Here is a 21,259-nt window from a genome sequence, read left to right as displayed (position 1 = left end):
CTAATGTTCTATTCTATGTGGAGTGAAATCTAACTATTTGAAGAACTGATAACAAGCATAGTTCTGATTTCTCAATGGAAATGAGATTCTTCTCAGTCACTGAACAAATACATGTTATTAGAATTCCCTTTCTTAGTGTATTCAAGACTTGGTCCAGCACATCCAGCAATCAAGGCTTCCTGCCCAGCTGTGCAGGTATACTGAAAACATGTATATGTTTCTGTTAATTTTTTTTTTAAATAGTCTTTTCAGTGTACTTTTTTACCCCTTTTTTATTTTTCCTCTTATATGGAAATACACACTCTTGTGTGTATAAATAGCAAAGGACTTAATAAGAATCTGGAGGAGAAACCTGGAGTAGCCTTTCTCTCACTTTCAGTGAGTATGGAGTATTTGAATAGAAACTCCAAATCTATAGAAGAATATCAACCATGAGTCAGTGTAAGGGAAAATAAAGTCCTGTCACATATGTATATACCATACATCACACTGTCTTGCCAAATATTTCAGCATAAAACCACCAATATTAGTGTCCTTCAACTTTTTCCAAACTGACAAGGAAGCAATATGGTAAATGCAAAGTTTTTAAAAAAATGCTTCTAGATGTTTATAGGGATCATGGTGTATCTTGCTAAGAGAAGCCTTAGCTGAACCTTTTTTTTTCTAATTATTTTTTAAGCAGCAAGTTCATTCTGGGACAGTTGTTCTGAGATCTAGAACAAAGCACTGTGTCGGGGAGCGGGCTGTTGTACACACATAACGTGGCAGTAAACCTACTTTAGCTCCAGCAGGTCCAGGCGCTCCTGTTGCTCCTGTTAATCCACGTATTCCTCTCTGGCCTTGATCTCCCTACAAAAATGGAGACGATATGTCACACATACCAAATAATATTAAGAACCTGTTAACGGAAATTAATTGTAAGTATCAGTGAAAGATAGTGAAGTTCTGTCTTTTAGCTGGTGCGCATGTGCTGTTCGTATTGCCTTTGTTGGCAAGTCAGTTAATTCTGCTTAGTAATTGTACAATTTTGGATTTGTATGGTTAAAACTACATAGATTTAATCTGAAATTAAATTAACCAACTTAGGAGTGAATACTGTGGAAAAAAAAAGAACCAAAAGGAGTCTTAAAGATTTTATCCTTGCAGCTGAAAAATCAAGTTAATCCCATGAAAAAGATACTATCTAAGAGAAATAATCAAAACAGAAAAAGATAATTCACTCAAAGGTAAGGTTTTTTTTTAATTCAAAGGCAAATAGGGCCAATCAATTGACCACGATGCCCTCTCTGATTGATCAGCTCATACTTCCTGGCAGAAAAAGCTAATAGGTAGTGTAAAGTTTGTAACGGGATAACTGCTATTTAAGCGCATTATTGGGTTGTAATAATTACAAAAAAATTGAAACATCCATGATCCAGAATCATTCTGAAAAAGTGTCAATACAGTAATAAATTTTATTGCTGCATCATGTCATCTGCAGGTATTCCCTACAAAAGTAATCTGAAAACAGGTGGATACCTTGATTTTCCTTCGTACACTGCTTTTTAGCCCTTCCAGCTTCTTACCATTGTGATACTTAATATATTAATTTCTCTTCTATTGTGACATTAATCTCTGTATGTCTTGTCCAATGTCTTGGATATCAATTCCAGCAATTTCTAGTGTCTCTATTTCACAGGATACATATGCTCATATGAGAAACCAGAATTACTTCTCCATCAGTGAATCAGTGCAGAAGAGCAGCACAAGAGCCAGAACCTGAAAGATTGACCCAGTTATTCCTACTAAGAGAAGTAGAATTCCCAGCAAAAGGTTTAGCTCTTTGTGGATTTATTGGACCAGATACTGGCACAGGTACTGGAAATTGTGAGCCAGTGAACTGTTGTGCTGTCATTTAAAAAAAAAATATGAAAAAGGTGTCCTAGGTGGTCTTTTTCTTTGCTGTTTTAAAAGTTGTTGTTTTAGGCTGAGGCTGAAACAAACTCTGCAGTTAACCACTTTTAGAAGCACTCATTAACCTGTTCTCTGAGGTATATTTTTTTCATTACTTATCATAGACCAAAAAAAGAGAAGGCTTTGACAAACCTATTCCTGGAACATGACAATTTTGAATGTCACCTTTGGTAAGAAATTCTTACCTTCTCCCCCTGTATTCCAATCCCTGGAGCACCTTCAGGACCTCTAAGACCAGGTAACCCTGGTTCACCCTGGAACAGAAATATCAAAGCAGCATTTCAGAGAACTGCATAGACATGGTGCAAGATCAACTCTGTTATCACTTGAATAAGCTCATTAAAATCATAGGCCTTTTAGTGTCAATGGCAAAACTCCCACTGATGTCAGTGGGCCCAGGATTTTCTTCCCATATTCAGACACAACCATTGTAAAGCTCTGGGTGGAATGCATGAAGAAGCATGTTTGAATATATAATCTTTAAATATATAGGGATCCTGACTCTAGGAGACTCACTATTGGAAGGCTATGAAAGGTTGCCTGTAGCCATTTGGGGATTTGGTGGATTAAAAAAAGCCAACAACTGTAAACAAGAGAAGACAACCTCCCACTCAAAAAAAAAAAAAAAAAAAGAAAAAAAAAAGAAAAGTTTGAAAAAGAATTTTTTTCACTGACAAATGTGGTACTTTACCCCTTGTCCATGAACCCTCTCTCTTCTAGGTTTGGGTATCAGCATAATGAGAACAGTAGGAATGGAGGGAAGCAGACTGCAGACAGAGATGAACCAACCTTTTGTCCAGGGGCTCCATCTTCTCCTGGAAGACCAGGCAGACCTGCCAGTCCTGAAGAGCCTGGCTCACCCTGAGATCAATAAAAAGTAAGTCCTTCTATTAAATGCAGATTTGGTACTATTCTTTCTCTGAATCAAGGAAATATCTTTTAAAAAGTTTACTAACTATATATATATTTACAGCAAACATTTATGCACATGAACCCAAATCTTGCATTTCTTTTCTAAAGCTAGCTCTCATGTTATCTGGAACCATCCTACCATCTCATTGTTTGAACTGTGCATTTTGTCTATGCAATTAGTATTATTACTTATTCATGCTCCATCTCATTCTTAAAAAATAATGCCACCATTTCATTAAGTGGCAACATTTGAAGGAAATATCAGATAGAGCTGACTGTGACATGATGATTGACATTTTGCTGGTGAGTATCAGTGCAAATCTATTAATGGCAGTGGACTTGTCATCTGCCTATTTAGGTAAGGTTTAAGAGCCTGACCTGGTTTTAGATGTAATGGGATCATTTGGGGTCAAATGGGTTCACTCAGCATTACCATATTTTGTGAAATTAAAGAAAGAAATGGAACAATTTCTTTCCTTGCCCAACCCCTGTTCCAAATCACTAATAAACAAGAGCAAAACCAGGACAGCCTTATGCCTTTCCACTATCACAAAAGTACTTTTTCGTCTATTCCCATGTTTTATGTTAGTCTGGCTGTTAATGACATAGGGACTGGTTAATCTCTCAGTCACTTCAGCACTGAGATAATCTGGTAACAGCTTTCTCTCCTCTAAGCAAGTGTGCTTTCTGTCTAGTAGTACAGCTTGTTTCCCTTATGAAGGTGTGAGGAGGTAGCTGCTGCTCTGTTTACATCCTATCCTACATGAAAAGGAAGGAGCAGCACAATAACCACTGTTCAGTGCTTCGCCAGCTCTGGCTGTAGCTTGGCTTACACTGGAGACTGTGAGTTCTGGCAACTCTTTAATATTCTGGATGGTTTTCTGGACAGAGCTGTAGGTGAGCTGTATGCAACACTGATTTGAGCATGGGCCAGGCATGTGGAAATTTTCAGTCACAATAAATCTTACTACTTTTGTACAGAACTGATGTATTTTAAATGTTCCCATTTTTGGAGGTTATTGAAAGTCTGTGTTAAAAATATTAAAGACTAAGAACCTACATTTTATTTCTAAACCTATTTTAAGTGCCTACAGAAAGGACACTCAGGAAACACAAATTTCAAATCTGAATAAATAAATGAATTAAATAATTCCTCTATTAACAATGTACCTTAGAACCAGGTTCTCCAATACCTCTTTCTCCTGGCACTCCAGTCTCTCCTGGCAAGCCTTGTTCACCCTTAAGTAGAAATTACTTTTTAACAGTGTTATCATGGAAAAATAAAAAAGCATATTTTTGATTTCTTATATTTAAAGAAAGATTAGTGTACTGTCTTTAGCATGATGTTTTAAATCCTTGGTCACAAAGACTGAGAATCTGTAGCATGTTTTGAGCTGTCACCAAAAAGTTGTTGTTGGAAATGATTAATGCTGTGAATCTATAATTATATGTCCCTGTGAATGTTTCCTGCCAAAGTAGCTGATATTTTAGGAGCATATCTGACATCCACAGAAAATTCACCCTTCTCTTTCTTTTTACCAGTGGTAAACCATATTCCTGCACAATCACTTAAAAAGTAAGAGGTGGTCTCTGATACTGCAAAATACTTTACCTGCAGTAGACCCTTGACCCATTTCACCTCTAGTTCCTTCATGCTATGCTTTAATAGGCTTCACTCATTCAGAACTTTATCTGTCACCTTTTTCAGAAAATAATTTTAAATCTCCATTCCAAATGCTTCAAGGGTGATGTCTTTCATTAACAGTTCTGCTGTTTTTTTTTTCTAATTGATCAAGGCTATTCTTCTGACAGTTTTCCTTCAGCAAAGGTAGTCTTCACTATACCTTAGACCATTCTTAACTGCTAGATACAGTAAATGTATAAAGTCAGGTCAGACAACAGGCAGCAGAAGTAACAAGGAAGGCAGCCAGTCTGTAAGGAATCTATTAATTTTTCTGGAATGGAAACAGTACAGTGAGGACAAAAGATGATATTGAAATTTTTGTGTTCTTCTGTGTTAAGTGCAACTACTGTTTGGAATAAATTCACTGCACCTGCACCTGATGTGATGAAACTGCAAGTTCAAGGCAGACAAGCCTCTCTGTGGAAACTCGGACAAAGTGCAGTTCACTGTCTGATATGTAGTACCTCAAAGGTTCTGTGGTTACCCAAGTCACAATCTAAATAGATAGCTGTGGCATTGGTTTATCCAGCTTTTCAGTGGAGTGGGATCTGCTGTACAGTTGAATAATATTAAAAAAGAAAATAATTTCCTGCAGCTATGTCAATACTTGGATTGGTGTTCAGCACTTTAACAAGCCTAAGGATAGAGACAGACCATTTCTTAATCAGGAAACATAACAGTAAAACCAACACAGTAGCTTTTACTTCAGAAAATTCCCTAACCTTTGGTCCAGGTAGTCCCTGTCCTGGTAGCCCTCTAGAGCCAGGTGGTCCTTTTGGGCCCTTCACTCCCTGAAAAGATTAATTAAGTAATTATTAAAAATAAAATATTCTCTATTGCTACATATTTAAGTTGGGAGTGAGGGGGAAGTGAAAACTGCACCTTCTCTCCTTGAATTCCAATCCCAGGTAATCCAATTGGCCCAGGTAAACCAGGAGGACCAAATTCACCCTGGCAAACAAAGTACAATTGCTTAGTTGTGTAAAGATACAGAAACAATCTGGGACAGCTCCTGTGCTAGTACATGTTGACTTAACCTGTCTTGAAGTCAGTAAGGCTGAAGATCTGACCTTTTTGCTTTCATATATGCATTTATTCCCTGCTGGTTCAGTTGCAAACAACTGCTAGTCTCTTTTGCCCTTTCTAAACCGTAACTTTCCCACAGAATCATATGCTTTTTGTAACATTTCCTATTTTAACACGAAAAGATGTTAAAATAGGTTGGGAAAGTTTATTTGGCATAAATCTCTCTACAAAATACCTTATTGTCCAGGGCCTCCTGGTTCCTTGCCTCATTACACTTTTTGTAGTGAATATCAACCTTGTATTCCCTGTATTATGTGGATTTATTGGCACTTTGTTAATCCCCTGCTGTATTTACTGCTCACCTTTTCACCTTTTATGCTGATGCCTGGAAGTCCACGAGGGCCTTTTGGTCCATCAAAACCACGGTCTCCCTACAGGAAAAAATAATACGTTGTTAACTGTAGAAACACAGCTGTTGTCTCTGAAGTAACTAGAGACACTGTTTGCACTGTCATAATGAAAACCAAAACAAGGCAGCTCCTGAATCTGTTTTCAGGGATACCAAAGAGGCCATCTTTTCAAATGAGCTTGCTCTGCAGTTTGAAATTGCTGATGAATGAACTTTTTTGAAGCTTCTTTTTATCTTTCTGCCCACCTCAATTGCTTAAGGTCCTGTCCTGCTTCCTCTTAATTCAATGATTAAAATGTCAGCAGGACTGAGTTCTGAGAATTATCTGAAAGCTGAATTCTGCCTTTTTTTTTCTCATGGGTTAATCTCATTAAAGTGTAGCAGTGAGGATCTGGCTCTCACTAAGAATTTTGCCAGGATAAAGACCAGGCCAAACTGTACTGTTGTAGAAGTCTGTTTGTAAATATCATTGTTTTTCTGAATGTTTATTTACAAAACAGTGGTCTTGGGGGAAATGCAGGTTACTAATAAGGACACAAATATTATGCTTTCTTGTACTTCTTTCAATAAAACATGTAGAGACAGATCATTAGCTTGTGTAAATTGTCACAGAATCACCCAAGGCAATAACGTTATGCCCCAGACAGGTCTTTTCTCTCCTAGTAACCAATTCCATCATTTTAACTTTGACTGAAATACATTATTTGGATTTCTGTTTAAAATAACATTCTTCACTCCTCATACTTTAGAACACCTGGCTTCTTTTTCCTTTTTACTGAACTGTGAGTTTCTACTAAAAATGTTCTGAAGAAAGCAACTGTAAAATTTGCTTTAGATTAACAAATCACCTGTTTAAAATGTGTTTAAAACCAGAGAGCTGACATACTTGGCAGCCATAAATAGGATTAGAGATACGTATAGACTCTGTTGATACATGCTGGGCTCCAGGTCAGATTTGGCAGTAAAAAGTAGTACATTTTTTAAAGAATCAAGAGTACTAATAATACTGGCAGAATTCTACTTTGATTATTTTATTCTGCCTATCTCAATTGCTCAAAAGTTTTCGTTATATTATGTATTCTTCTGTACTTGTTCCCACTGTGCATTGTTGCTGTGCTTTACTTATTCATTGTAGTGTTTCTTCCCACAATAATTAGTATTTCAGTGACAATGGAGGGTTTTCTAAATGCATTTTCTTCAAATAGATTTTTTGTTTGTTTTCATGCATGAGATCTCCTAAGCAAATACAAGCCATCAGCAATGGGGTTAGATAATTTATATAATTAATCATAAAATATATACTGGATGTTTGAAGAGATTATGTTGGTAGCAGCAATCAAATTTAAACCTAACTGACTCCAGTATTGTGCTAAGCAAAAATCCTAAGATTTTTAGTAAAAGGACAGTTGGGGCCTGCATCTGTGAAAACAGTTTTTTATTGTTTTCCCAAATAAAATTGCCTTGGTGCATTCATAAAAATGAGTGAGCCATTTAGTTATTTATTTAGCTCATGTCCAAGCTGTTTCACTTTGTAATTGTAACCAAAGGTAAAAATGACAACTCAGCCTGGGAGGTTTTCAGCAGGCAGCAAAATCACCTAGCAGTGGGTCTAGCGAGTCCATCCACATAGGTGCAACTACTACTGCAATTACTTTCCACTGTGTCTGAAAATTAGTAACAGCATCTTCCTTTTCCCACAAACTGAATTCAAACTTCTGCTAAAATGCTTAAGCCAGTGGCTGACGTATTTAAGAAGCTTAGAAGCCTGTCTTTAGTGACAACAAAGATCTCTCTATTTCATGATTTAGAAAAAAGCAACAACAAAAATATAAATTTCTTATCTAGGTATTACTTTTATAATATTTTATTTAAAGTTAGATGCTCAAGGCTGTTTTAAAATTATAGCTGGAATTCTTTCCAGGTGTAGATCCCACAAATGAAGTGTCTACTGAATGGGTCTTTATGGGCCCCAAAGGCTAGCTGTGCCTGGAAGTCATGTTTGGACTAACTGAATTCTATGAAAATATGTCTGGTTAATTGATGCCAAATTTGAATATTAATTTACAAGCTACTTTCTTGGATTCCCTTGTCTGCTATGGACTTGTTCTGACATGTACTCATTTAATGGTGCTGCTCTGGTCTTAAAACCCTTAGACTGCTGTACCTTTGCTCCTGGAAGCCCTTCTCCTGGTGAACCTCTTTCTCCTTGAACACCTTGTGGTCCTTGAGGCCCCTGTTAACATAAGTTTAAAATGGCCTAGAATGTATATTAATCACGCAAATCAACAGCAGCATGTTCTATGTCATTGTTGGTTTTAAGCACGTCTTTAGATGTTGGTGTAGTTACACCCTGTTAAAAACAATACAGTAATATGATATCCACAGTGAATAAATGATGAGCGTTCTGGCCTGCAGCAATAACAAGGCTGACAGTTTTACTTTTCTGGTTACTTATGAATCACAGATTATGTAGCTGAAATTCCTTATACTTTTGAAGTCTTCGCTCCTTAAACTTTAGTTTGGTTTACAAGTTGTTACTGATCTTTATTAATGTATCAGTATAATCACGAGAGACAGGAGAAGCAGATTAAAGACCATGCAGAGCAGTACTGAAGAACTAGCTGCGGAGATATTTGACTGTAGTTGGTGAAGAGAATAATAACATCATCTTCTCTTTTTGAAAGCAGATCTGATAGAAGCACAAGGGGCAAGTAAGACAACTAAAATCTTTCAATAAATGCAAGTCCAAAACCTGTGCATATTGAGCCTCCTTTGCAGTGTTTTCCCGCATCTGTTTCTTTTCCCTCTTTTCCTTGAGAGTACACACACATCACAGAATGTTGGTAGATTTGGCTCTGCATAGCCTAAATATGCTTCTGCTTCTTCTGCACAGAGCTTTAGAATTATGCCTAGTTCGTAGGTAAAGATAATTACACTGCATTCTACCATAAAAAGAATGCCTCTTTTGAAGCAAATACAATTTAAAGTACATTTAAAAAAACACCTTTAGTATATTTTTTAAAACCAGAATCTCTTGTTATACCAGTATAGCTGTTGTGGCTAATAAAGATGCACACCACAGGCACCTCTTCCCCCACAAAGTGGCTCTTTTCTCTATGCTGTTATTGAAGAGACTCAGGAAGCATCACTGTCCCACTTTGACTAATGGTCACTACTGGCCTTATTAGTAATGCTCTTTTCTTTGGGTTCTTCAAAAAGAACTCAGTTCTCTCCAGTAGTATATTTGCAAGCGGATTTGAGATTAGTCAGCTCAGTTACCAAACCGTCTTTCTCTTTTTCATGGGAGCACCTCTTTTGAAATTGTTATTACAAATCTTTCCTTGTCAATGGGGAAAAGCTACTTGTGAAAAAACTGGATGAAATTTCCCTCATGGTTGCACTAGGGATCTTTCATCCAGGCGATGAGACATGAATTTGAGTCTGTTATATTGGAAATAGCTCAGTAAAAGTTGCTCTCTGACACTTTGGAAAAAAGTGACAAAAAAATTGGCATACTGATTTTCTGAATTACCTCAAAGAGGCTGAGTTTACAACTACCAGGAGGAAGAAGGGAAGGAAAAGAAGGAAAGACTTCAAAGTCAAACCCACTATAAATTATGAAAGTCAAATGTGGTTGTTTTTTTTTTTTTTTTTTTTCACTTCTCCCTCTGTTATCTCCAGTAAAGGTAATACTGGTCAAATTGTTATCTGGGACCACCTACGCAATCTGAATGTCTTCATGGAGGTTGTTTAGGTATGACTGTTCCTAATGTTACAGTGGTTGAAATGGAGTCTCTCCCTCAGCCACGCTGATGTTAATGTTCTAATGATACTGAAAATCAGTCAACCTCGAAGTTACCACATGCAGATTTGAATCTATCAGAGGACAGATTTATTTAAATATTTCTGTGGTTTTGCATAAGGTGATTTTTAGAAATTTTTAGAAAAGTTAAGGAACTGGATGCATTTCCAGTTTATTGAGGGAAATGAAAGTCAGACAACCTAGAATGTATGAGAGTGAAAACTAGTGGAAGAAAGAAAAGAGCTGGTATCATTTAACACACATATATCCCTTTTAACAGGGAAACACTGGAAATTTTTCCTTTCTGTGCTGCTTTCTTCTCACCAAATGAAAAACAGACATACCAGAAGTCCTGGCTCACCAACTCCAGGTGGGCCAGCAGGGCCTGGTCTTCCTGTCAAACCGGTGTCACCCTTCAAACAAAGATAATTTTGAAAATGCCTGATTTAGGTATTTGTATGTGTGCAGCATATAACAACTCATCAGAAATTCTGTAGTTAAAATACTTGATGTAGGAGAATACAGGAATGGCAGAGAAAATCTGAGTGTCCTCAGTCATACAGCATTCAAAGCCCAACAGACATTGAACTGGTGCAGTTTCACAGCATTAGGGGACAGCCTCAAGTCTACATTTGAAAGAAGACAATGTTGAATCTAAACAGTTAATTATTCCCATCATATTCCTAATACATTATGTATCACTTACTGTCCTTTTCCAGTAAGTCAGTATTTCTATCAGTTTTCTGTTTTCTTTATGCCAGTCATCTAAACGCACAAGCCTGTTTTTCACAGGGTAATTTTTGTTTAAGACTATGCATGCATTTTTACTCAGCCTTTACACTGCTTAGATTAAGTTATGTCAAGCATAAAAACTACTGTAAAAAAGTCCTTTGAAGCACATACTTAAAGTGTACTTTTTTTTTTTCCCAAACAGTTTTGATCAACATACAAAATACCTTTCCAGTACCATAAAAACAGCATTTGAGGGCTTGAAGTTTCTTATGTACCGGCAAGTATATTTTCTTAACTGTCTCGATCTTTGTTCTTATCCTCAATACATGTAATACAGAAGATGAGAGATGCTTGTACCTTTGGGCCTGGAAGTCCTATTCCAGTCTCTCCAGGCAAGCCAGGTGGCCCAGGGAGACCTCTTTCACCCTTTTCAAAGAACAAAGAAATAAAGAATTCTCCTTTTAAATCGGTGTCTAAGGAAATCAGGTTAACTCAGTTTGTCGAAAAAGAACAAATTTTGAAGTTCACTTTTTGTATATCCTGAATTGGATATTGCCCATTGGAATTGTCTTATACAGTACTTGATCTGTTCACCCTTCCAATGCTTCAAAATTCCCTTTATTAAGTGTAGATATTTTCTGTACAAAGTGATACTAGATTTTTAAAAAAGAGAAATATTTCATTTTATGTGGGATATGAGAGTTTTGACACCCGGCTGCTCTATACCTCGCTGCTGGCCAGAAGGTGGGCAACTATGGTGCAAAGGAAATATCAAGAGAGATATCAAAAGAGATAATGTCCTTTATAAACTTAATGGAAATCATACTTTTTTCAAAAAAAAAACAAATAAAAAATATTTTATGTTTACAGAGGGGACTGGTTCTTGCAGTGGAGCAATGGCTGATTTCTGTGGCCTGCCTTCAGAGGGCCCATTGTGAGACTGTGTCCTGAATTGCAGTCATCCTCGTGATGTTCAGATATCTTCTGCTGAGCATCAGTAAACAGTGGGACTACTAATTTTGAGCTACAAAATTCTTCTTTTCAAGATAAGAGGTTGTTTGAGATCCCAAACAGAATTTCTGCTTGGCACTTAGGGAAAAAAATAGTTTCAAATTGAAAACTGAAGAAATGCAATGCTACACTGCTGCTGAGTCATATTCTGTGATGCTGCCATACTTTAGCTGTTTATCAGGAAAGACTGGAGTGTGATTTGGACGTGAATCCAATACAAAGAGCAAGTGAATACCTTTCTTAGGAACCTTGTAGAATACAGGGAGTTTATGATTTGCTAGCAATGTCACATTAAACTGCATCCTCTACAAGAAGGGTATAGGGTATAAGGATAAAAGCATTATTGTTGTGAGGCTGTATAAATACCTTTTAACATTAAGAAAGAGAAGAAATAATGCAATTCTTGCCTTTGATCCTTGCAGGCCTTCAGGCCCTTGATCTCCAGATTGTCCTTGTGGACCCTATTAAAACAGGAGTGTTTTAATGAGATTTTTCAAGCTTTCAAAACAATGACAGTTTGAAAAACAATCTAATCTGCTGTAGTCTGCATGAAAACATAAGTTACAAAGATTTCAGAACTGAAGCTTTGCTTTCTGATACATGTATAGATTCAGCTACTCAACTCAGTTGGAGCTGGGTCTGGTAATCGGTGGAGAGAATTTGTCTCTCCCTTTATTTGAATACAATTAAAGGTAACCTATAGTCAGGATTTACTGAAACATCTATGATGGGCTAAGCTGCTTGGCCTTCAGTCCAAGAGTATTCAGATGAAAAGAGACCAAAGTGTTTCCATGTACTTCTGTGAAATAATGAAACAGTTAAGACACTGAATGGGAAATGAGTGATTTTGGTTTTTATGGAACTGTATTTGCTGTGGTCTTTTAGACTGAATGAATTATAAGCATGATTTATTTGTCTAGACTGCTGCTCCAAATTCTTGTTAATTTTGCTGTTTAAGAAGATAGATTTTGGATGCCTTGAACTCAGTGACTCAGATTCCATTATGGTTGTGGTATGATATTATTTCAGAGCCTTGAATCCCAGGGAACCAGGTATTGTTGGTTTTATAGTTTCTTTTTTTTTTCTTTTCCTTTTTTTTCACCTGTAGCCCTCTTGTTCCTCTGGGGCCTACTGGACCTTCAGGACCCTGAAAGGCAAGTGAAAAAAAGGCTACATTTATGTGTGTTTGGATTTGGCCAAAACCTCTTTTAGATAACTTTTTACTAAGGTATCTCATTTAGATATTTTTAAATTAAAATCTTAAAAAAAAAAAAAAAGGAGAAGCTCAGCAGCTAGCAAGTATTGAATCAATATTTTTAAAATGGACTGTGGTAATCAGAATAAGAATGAACAGAGTTAATTGTCAAGGACCAGTAATCCAGGATTAAACTCTATTTGTTTCACTTAAAATAGTCACAGCAATTATATACCAAATCTTGAAGATCAGTGTTAGAAACCTGGGTTTAATTTTCCCCTCTCATTCCCTTTGCTTGCTACTTCAAGCCTTCTGCCTCTGTTATTTTTATTAACAGGCTTAGGCTTGGGCCTTAAGAGGAATCACATGAAAATATAGAAGGTGCTGAGAAAGCTATTGAAAATGGTATCCTTGCACACTTCATTATTTAAAATTGTCAGTTGTTCATTTCCCTCAGCCTTAGCATTAATATTTGCCCTAAATCTATCACCATGGATGTTCAGGGAATTGTAGTTTTTCTGTCTTTCAACTGTGTTTTCTGAAAGCATAACAACTTTGTGGCTACTTACTCTGTCTCCTTTTATCCCTGGGATCCCACATTCACCTCTTTCACCCTGCAAAGGAACCGGAATAAATATTTACAAGGTATATGGAGCATATCATCTTTATTCTTCGGGTACTTTAGTTGAAAACCTAAATGTTTTTTTTTTTTCATAATGTATTATAGCAGTTGTGCTGTAAATTCATTGGGGAAGGGGCACATCTTCTATTAGAGCTTGTGCAGCAGATAGTAAGATGATGTTCATTGCTAGTATTTATAAGAAATATGGCACTATACATAATAAATAATAATATCATCAAATATCTATATGTAAGCAGAAGTTTTGAATACAAGTATTACCTTCTCTCCTTTATATCCAGATTTCCCCTGGGAAAATAAAGAAGCAAAGGAAGTTGTGAGGATATATAAAACAAATGTGAGTACTGGCGCTATTAACATTCTACTCTCTCTAGAAAAACAGCACTTCAGGTTATAATGAACAATTAGATAGAAAAGATGATCTCTGATAAACGTGGCAATATGACTCTAAATACTACGTCTCCTGGTCATGATAGATGCTGTTGTATGTGTGAACAAATCTTACGAAAGTGTCATTTCAGACTGGGATTTTGATGATGTAAAAGCAGATCAACTAGAGTTTGTATTTCCATCTTAGAGAAACTGCTAAAATAAGAAAGCAAGAAAAGAGTCACTAATTAAAAAGGATGTACTGAATCAATAAGAAAATAAAAAGTAAAGTGATTAATATGTGAATAAATTCAGAGTTAAGCACTAAGAGTCCTACAGTTACTTCCTATATATATTTCATTCAACATTTTCATTGCTATTACACACTGTATCCTTTATTTGCCAAATTAAAAAGTTAAACTTAGATTAAACTTAATCTTAGATTATCAGATCAGAGCTTTTCACACTTTGTAGGAGGAACTATGTATTATTAGAGAGTATTTTCCAGATCACTCTTATAAGAAGGAATTAGTCCCTTTCTTTAAGCAATTATATTTTTTTTTCAGTTCTAGTGGTAATGAATCATTAGCTGGTAAACCAGAATTGAAATTTGCTATTTTTTTTTTTTAAGGTGGTGTTATGCCTTGAAGTAACACTTATTAGAGAAGAAGGGGAAAAAATATTTTTTTACCTCTATTCCATCTTGTCCTGGGTTTCCATTAAGACCTGGCTCCCCCTATGAATAATCCAACATCAAGATCACAGAAATCAGGAAAAGATAGTCTTATCCTGATTATCTGAGTAGATATCTCAATGTAATACAGGAAGCATACCGGCTCCCTCTTTTTCACTTTAAGGATTTTATATGTTAGATATAAGATTTTAATTTTTAAAGAATCTTAGTCTTTACTACAGCAAAATTAAATAGATGAAGTTAAGAAATTCACAGGTGGAAAACACATGGGCACTGTTACGGTAGCCTTTCCATATTAATGAAGTACCAAATCTTTCTCCTAAATCTGAAAAATCACATCACCTTTGCTCCTTTCGGGCCTGGAGGTCCATCATCCCCAGTGCGACCCTTTTTACCCTGTAAATGACAAAATAAAATTATTGTAATACATGTTAGTCAAATAATTTTATTTTACAATATATACACTTTTTTTTTTTTTACGTTTAAGATATTTGCTTCCTATAGATTTATTTTTAAAAATCTTTGCATTTACTGTAACCTTGAAATTTAATTTCTGGGTGCTGCAGGACCAACTCAATAGGTAGCCATTTTTTCTCTTTTTCTCGTTATTGTAAACAAAAATTGTTTAAGTCTCCTCTGAAGAAAAGAGATGATCAGATGTTTTTGTAGCTACTCAGCTTGCCAAGTGATTGTTTTATTTTATTTTGAACTCTTTGAGGTGTATGCTTTTGTTTAAGAGGTACTTGCACTCTTCAAGTAAAGACATGGAACAATAACCCAAACAAAACTACTGCTTGCACACAAGAGGTTGCATTTTCAATTAAAGTGTGCTGTACTGTGCAGGATAAAACCAGAGTGTATTTCTGTTTATGTATGTATTAGATGTTCAGAAGGACATCGACCAGTTGGAGAGGGTCCAGAGGAGGGCCACAAAGATGATAAAAGGGCTGGAGCACCTTTCCTATGAGGACAGGCTGAGAGAGTTGGGGCTGTTCAGCCTGGAGAAGAGGAGGCTCCGGGGAGACCTGATAGTGGTCTTCCAGTACCTCAAGGGGGCCTACAAGAAAGATGGGGAGAGACTGTTCAGTAGGGCCTGTTGTGATAGGACGAGGGGTAATGGTTTTAAAATAGAGGGAGGTAGATTTAGATTAGATATTAGGAAAAAACTTTTTACAATGAGGGTTGTAAAACACTGGAACAGGTTGCCCAGAGAGGTGGTTGATGCCCCATCCCTGGAAATTTTCAAGGCCAGGTTGGATGAGGCTCTGAGCAACCTGATCTAGTAAGGGATGTTCCTGCTCCTTGCAGGGGGGTTGGACTAGATGACCTTTGAAAGTCCCTTCCAACCCTAACCATTCTATGATTCTATGATTCAGGCTAAAAGGATGAGGATGGACATCTCTCTAGGGTTCCATTTCAAACTCTGACACTGTCCTTCCACCTTGAGCAAGGGCTACAAGTTACTACGGTGCTTTAATTCAACATTAGGGATATAACATCAAACCATTCAACTCTGAGAGTTCTTTTTGAAACATAAACCCTGCAGTTTAGATTACCAAACCTTGTATGAAGCAATCCCCTAGATTTACTTATGGGTTCTGGTTTAAGATGATTCTGAAAGAAGTTCAGTGTTTGAACACTTTGGACGGCTATGTATTGAACCTTGAACTTTTGTTGTCTCAGGATTTGGGCTCAAATAATTTCCTAAAAAAATTCCAACAACGAAATACATCTTGATTTATACTATGTATAAGTTATTTGAGAAATGACAGCTACTTACAGCAGGGCCGGGAAGACCTCTTTCCCCCTTCTCACATTTACATGTGGCAGCCTGGGAGCACTTTAAATGAAAATAGTCCAAATCAATACATTTTAATAGAAGAAATAGAAAACACATGAACATTGCTTTTAAGTTACTGTATGGCTATTCTGAGTACACCAATAATGACCAGAAGCCAGTTATATTTACATGTTTTTCAGAAATCTTTTAACTGTCAGTTTACTACTCATCAGGAATTATCCCTCCTGCACTCCATCCAAAAATCTGTATCATTCTTACTCCTGAAATTTCATATGATAATGGCTTTACCTCCAAACTCTTCACAAGGTTGGTTTATTGGTATACTGTGTGTATGATTGTGGATTTGTTTTGATTACTAGTCACTGTAGAGATAGCAAAGACAATGCGGTATGAAAACATCTTACATCCTTTTTCCACTTTACTCCACTGCATGTAGGATAGATCAGGGTTTAGCTCTAGCTTGATCTATAAGCAAGACACGTTATGGATATATACCTTTATCTAGTTAATGCAATTAATTATAATAGTTTCTAATCTTTTTTTTTCATGTCATCACTATCGTCATGTGTCCCGGTCAGACATCATTATGTTATGCAGTCATGTGATTTTTAGGATCTTTTTGAAAGTTTAAAATCATTACATAATACAGAATTATTACAGATACTAGGGTTATTTTTGGAGGATAAATAAGGAATGTTGGTTTTATTTTTTATTTTATTTATTAATAAATAAAACAAGTTCCATTGAACTTGAAGGCATCTAGAAGTGAAGGGTTTAAATATAATTCTTATCTGAATATCCCATTTAGTAACAGTATGTTTTCCAAGGGTAACATTGAATGTCTTACTACTTCAAGACTTATTTTAACAGAAAAATCAACATACCAGTGGAAATGAGTGAAAAATAAAATGCTTCAAGTTTTGCAAGCACTTATAATATTTAACAGTTTCCTTGAGCGGCTTATCAGAACAGTCTTTGCCTGACATAACTGTACTTTAAGTAGCACTAACATCTTTAAAAGGAAAGCTAATTTTATTCCCCCTAAAATGGCAGTCGGGTGTACCAATGCCTGCTGTCAGTGTGACACAGTGTGGACAAACTGGAAACGTGCAGTGGTGGAGTTTTGTTAGAGTTCCTTTGCTTTTTTAAACTCTATTACATAGGAAGAGCATTAAGGGCTAGTACTGCACCACATTCAGCTCTGTGTCATGTTTTCTTATCCACTCAGTCTATTGGATGTGACGAGACATCAGCAAATTCTTGCTAACCTGAATACTTGCACACTGTTCTTTTTCAACTTTGAAAATAAGGTGGGAAAGTAATTTACATTAGGACAGTAAATTAAAGCTCTGTCCTGCAAATACAAAAGCATGTTTTACTTGAAGACAATCCCATTAGACTCAATATTTAACCAACTCCCTCAGCTACCAGTTTTCTTGAATTATGTTTCCGTATATTGTAAATGTCTATATTAAGCAGTAGTTCTGTACTGGAAAAAAAACCAACCTTACCTTTTCCTCAGACAGATCTTTCTGTAAAGACAGATATTCGAAACAACATTAGAAACTTAAAGTCATAATCTAGCTCTACAGGAAGGACACTGAAAGATGTTAAAATAAATTGTTTCAGCAGCTAGTTAACATATTAACTAAAATTAATTAAGTTTTAATTTCTGAGAAACATTCTAGCAATCTCTCCATTCTAAAAATAATTTTAATAATTTAAATTCCTATTGTAGAGTGTTGACTGCACATATGACTGACTCTCCCTGTTCAGCCATAATTTGCTAAAATTACAATGGTAAAGAGACCTAAACCAACATAGTTAGCTAGGTAGATGGGAACGATGCACCTAAAAACTACACTGTTTCCAAAGTGCTGAAGTTTGAAGTGAATGGTACACACTCTACACTTGAGAAAATGAGAAGCGCTACTATGCATACTGTTAGGCATACACAAAATGAAAACAGTGAGAAAATATTTGACATTGGCAGTGATTACATTAAATTATCATCACTGAATTAGCTCTGTTATTTTAGAAGATCTCTATAGCTGAAACACCCACATACAATGCATTCCTCCCACTTTTCACAACTTATGTACTCTCTTGAGAGGACATAAATGTGTTGATGATCAGCAGTGCAATACACACCTCTAAAATTCACATGTATGCACATAGAATCATGCCAAAGCCATTATTTAAACCAGAGAGCAGCTATGTTCTCAAAAAGATGAGAGGATGGCTGCCTGTTTGGAACAGGTAAAATAAAGTGTGTTTAGTCACTTGCGAGGCGATTGCTGTGATACAGAAAGCAATGGTAATACCAGAGAAGGTGAGAAGGGTGGTATGCAGGGAAACCAGTGCAGAGTGGCAGGCTGTCGAAGTGAAGGACAGACAGACAGGAAGGCCAGCCTGTGTACATGCTCTAGGCCTGAATGAGATCACTTAGGTGTCAGTTTGACTGCAGAAGTCTCCTGATTGTTATTCATATTTCTATTTTATATCTCTGTGCATGCTCAAATCTAGACTTCATCCACAGCTGTGTCACCAGATTTATAGCCTAGAGGATGGCTCTATTCTCTGCACTTGGCAGTGAATGTTTTTTATAAATCAAGTTCATATGCAGAAAAGAGCCACTCAAGCAAAACTTCAAGCTCAATTTACACATTTCCTCTTGATTATGTGGTAGGTTTTCCATGGAAATTTAAATATGTCTATGGCAAAGTTCAGATTTTATCTAAATTGACATATCTCCATTAAGGTCTACAAATTTGTTTTCACTTCTGCAAGAGCTGCATCTTTTTTTGGTACAAAGGGCAATGTCACATTCCTACTTGCTACAGAAGAAAGCATTAGGATGTCAAAAATTGATTTTTTTTTTTTAAGAAGGGAGGTTTAAAATACCTTTTTTAGGAGGAAAAACAGAGATAAAAATAACTTCACAACAGGTCTCTTTAAGTCTAATTAAGTTTCCAACTTCAAATATTTTGGCTGGCAAGATATGAATTGTGAGGAGAGAAAGGAAACGTGTACTTTGGCACAGAAGTCTTATTAATAAAAGTGGGCTGCTTTAACATGTAAAAAGTACAGGTTTCTTCAATAGCATAAGCATTTCAAAATATTGGAAATAAGACCATTTTTTATATATGTTCCTATAACTATTTCAAATCCTTTCTCATACATACCATTTCTTTGAGAACCTTCTCCACAGTTTCTTTCTCCTGGAGATTGAAAACGAACCTGGATGCTGGGACGCTGGCCAGGAGCCGGAGCTTGGCAGCATTGCTAACCTCCTCAGCCACTCTGGTCATTCCCATTGTGAAAAATACAATTCCTTGGTGTTTAGCATCAGCTGTAGCTGCAAAAATATCTGGGTTTCTTGGATGGTCCACTCCATCAGTGAAAAGCACGGCTACTTTCACACTACCTGGAGTCCCTTCAGTCATGTAGAGTTGTGTGAGGTTAGTTATAGCATAAGTTGTGTAGGTGCCATGACCTATGTAGGTGATGGGAGTAATGTGGGATTTGAATGCTTCAGGACCTTTCCAGTCATGGAAAGTTTGCTCTATGAAGACAGTGCTGCTGTACTGAAGTAAGGCCATCCTCCAGCTAAGGGTACGTCCAGAACTAAGCTGCAAACTTTTCATTCTGTCTACTGTTTCCAGTACAAATTTTTTCTGCTGTTCATGATTATAGTCCTTAGCACTTTCGGAGCTGTCCAGTAAAAAAGCAATTTCCAGAATGCAATCTTCATCTAGAATAAATAGGTAGGTAGGTGAGTGGAGTGATTTCATACTAAATCTCATTCTATCCTTACCCTTACATGTATTTTAGGCTTCAAAAAGGGGAGTGCAATTATGGAAATTTTTGAAAACATCTGTGATCTCAACTGTGATTCCCTCCTGAAGACAGAGCATATAGAGGCTGAGGAATTTGCTCCAGAACAGATGCCCCAAGGAATAAGAAACTGAAGGTGAGGTGATGTCATGCAGTATGAAATGAGGAATCTTGTAGTGGTTTTCTGTCCTCTTGACTGGTATTTCCCTAAATATCCTACCAGAATGAGGACTGGGAAGGTGGAAGTCATCTACAGGAAAATAAGTCTTATTGAACAAGGCACTGGAATGTGATTTGACAGAGTTAGATTTTGTCCTTGGTACTGACACTCACATCCAGTGACATAAAAGTTTCCAAAAGCAGGATCTGCAGAATATTAATTTTCTGAACTACTGATGATATTACTTCTACAAAAATACAGTGATATGGTCTATTACTGTAGTAAGAGTAACAGGCTATGAGCCATATAATAAAAAAGACCAGAAGTAATCTCCTTTTCTGAAATACACAAAAGAGGATGGAAAAGATAGGAGTAAAAAGATAAAAGTGCAAAAATAAGGCATCTAAAAATGTAGGATGAAGCAAGCCTGGCTGGTTATAAGCAATATCTTAGAGGGCAAGTTAGCCATGTAGTCCAGAACCCAAATAAATGAATCAAGGGGAAAAAAACCCCACACCTGTTTTAAAATGACAATATTCACCTTGATCACTTGAGCTGGGATATTTTTCTACAGTATTTGACAGAATGTGTTTAGGTTTTGGTCTTCTCAATCCATATCTTTTTTCTTCCCTGAGATTTTCTGCTAAAAACTCATGGTGTTCAAGTATCCACAAAAGCCACCAGAATCTGAAGAACATCATTTGTTTGGTTTCTGTTTCCTACACAACACAAATAATAATACAGAAGTACAGCAGTATGAGGACAATAAATTATTCAATTTTCCTTCAACAAGTTGCCTAGCAAGCTGTATTTTAAAATACAGTCCCTAAAAATAAGCTAATTTTTTTTTTTGGTAAGATCTTTTCCAAAATATGTAATACATAATAAAGAGAGACATACTGGAGTGATTCTCAAGCATAGTGCATATAATTCTAGCACATGACAAACTGGAGACAAACATTTTACAAACATACTTCAGTTCTTTCTCACTGCCTGGTAGTGTTTGTACAACCAGCACTTCAGAAACCTTAACC

General features: G+C 36.5%; 1 protein-coding gene across 1 annotated transcript in view; it reads right to left on the bottom strand.

Moving 5' to 3' along the window:
• Nucleotides 1-20,923, bottom strand: part of LOC104481449 (uncharacterized) — a 33,096-nt gene extending 12,173 nt beyond the window's left edge. The window contains exons 1-20 of the mRNA XM_086750590.1: nucleotides 20,767-20,923; nucleotides 19,414-19,982; nucleotides 17,740-17,760; nucleotides 16,208-16,267; nucleotides 14,770-14,823; nucleotides 14,425-14,469; nucleotides 13,626-13,652; nucleotides 13,294-13,338; nucleotides 12,632-12,676; nucleotides 11,937-11,990; nucleotides 10,876-10,944; nucleotides 10,131-10,199; nucleotides 8,149-8,217; nucleotides 5,938-6,006; nucleotides 5,432-5,500; nucleotides 5,272-5,340; nucleotides 4,036-4,104; nucleotides 2,743-2,814; nucleotides 2,139-2,207; nucleotides 778-849 (exon numbers count right to left, since the gene is read on the bottom strand). Coding sequence (XP_086606716.1) covers nucleotides 778-849; nucleotides 2,139-2,207; nucleotides 2,743-2,814; nucleotides 4,036-4,104; nucleotides 5,272-5,340; nucleotides 5,432-5,500; nucleotides 5,938-6,006; nucleotides 8,149-8,217; nucleotides 10,131-10,199; nucleotides 10,876-10,944; nucleotides 11,937-11,990; nucleotides 12,632-12,676; nucleotides 13,294-13,338; nucleotides 13,626-13,652; nucleotides 14,425-14,469; nucleotides 14,770-14,823; nucleotides 16,208-16,267; nucleotides 17,740-17,760; nucleotides 19,414-19,982; nucleotides 20,767-20,923 — 1,773 coding nt within the window. The remainder of the gene's footprint in view (nucleotides 1-777; nucleotides 850-2,138; nucleotides 2,208-2,742; nucleotides 2,815-4,035; nucleotides 4,105-5,271; nucleotides 5,341-5,431; nucleotides 5,501-5,937; nucleotides 6,007-8,148; nucleotides 8,218-10,130; nucleotides 10,200-10,875; nucleotides 10,945-11,936; nucleotides 11,991-12,631; nucleotides 12,677-13,293; nucleotides 13,339-13,625; nucleotides 13,653-14,424; nucleotides 14,470-14,769; nucleotides 14,824-16,207; nucleotides 16,268-17,739; nucleotides 17,761-19,413; nucleotides 19,983-20,766) is intronic.
• Nucleotides 20,924-21,259: the final 336 nt, after the last annotated feature.

The sequence above is a fragment of the Chlamydotis macqueenii genome, chromosome 6 (assembly GCF_036417535.1).
Source record: "Chlamydotis macqueenii isolate bChlMac1 chromosome 6, bChlMac1.mat, whole genome shotgun sequence".
NCBI lineage: Eukaryota > Metazoa > Chordata > Aves > Otidiformes > Otididae > Chlamydotis > Chlamydotis macqueenii.
Note: the sequence above shows the minus strand (reverse complement) of the source record. Positions and strands in the feature narration are given on the sequence as shown.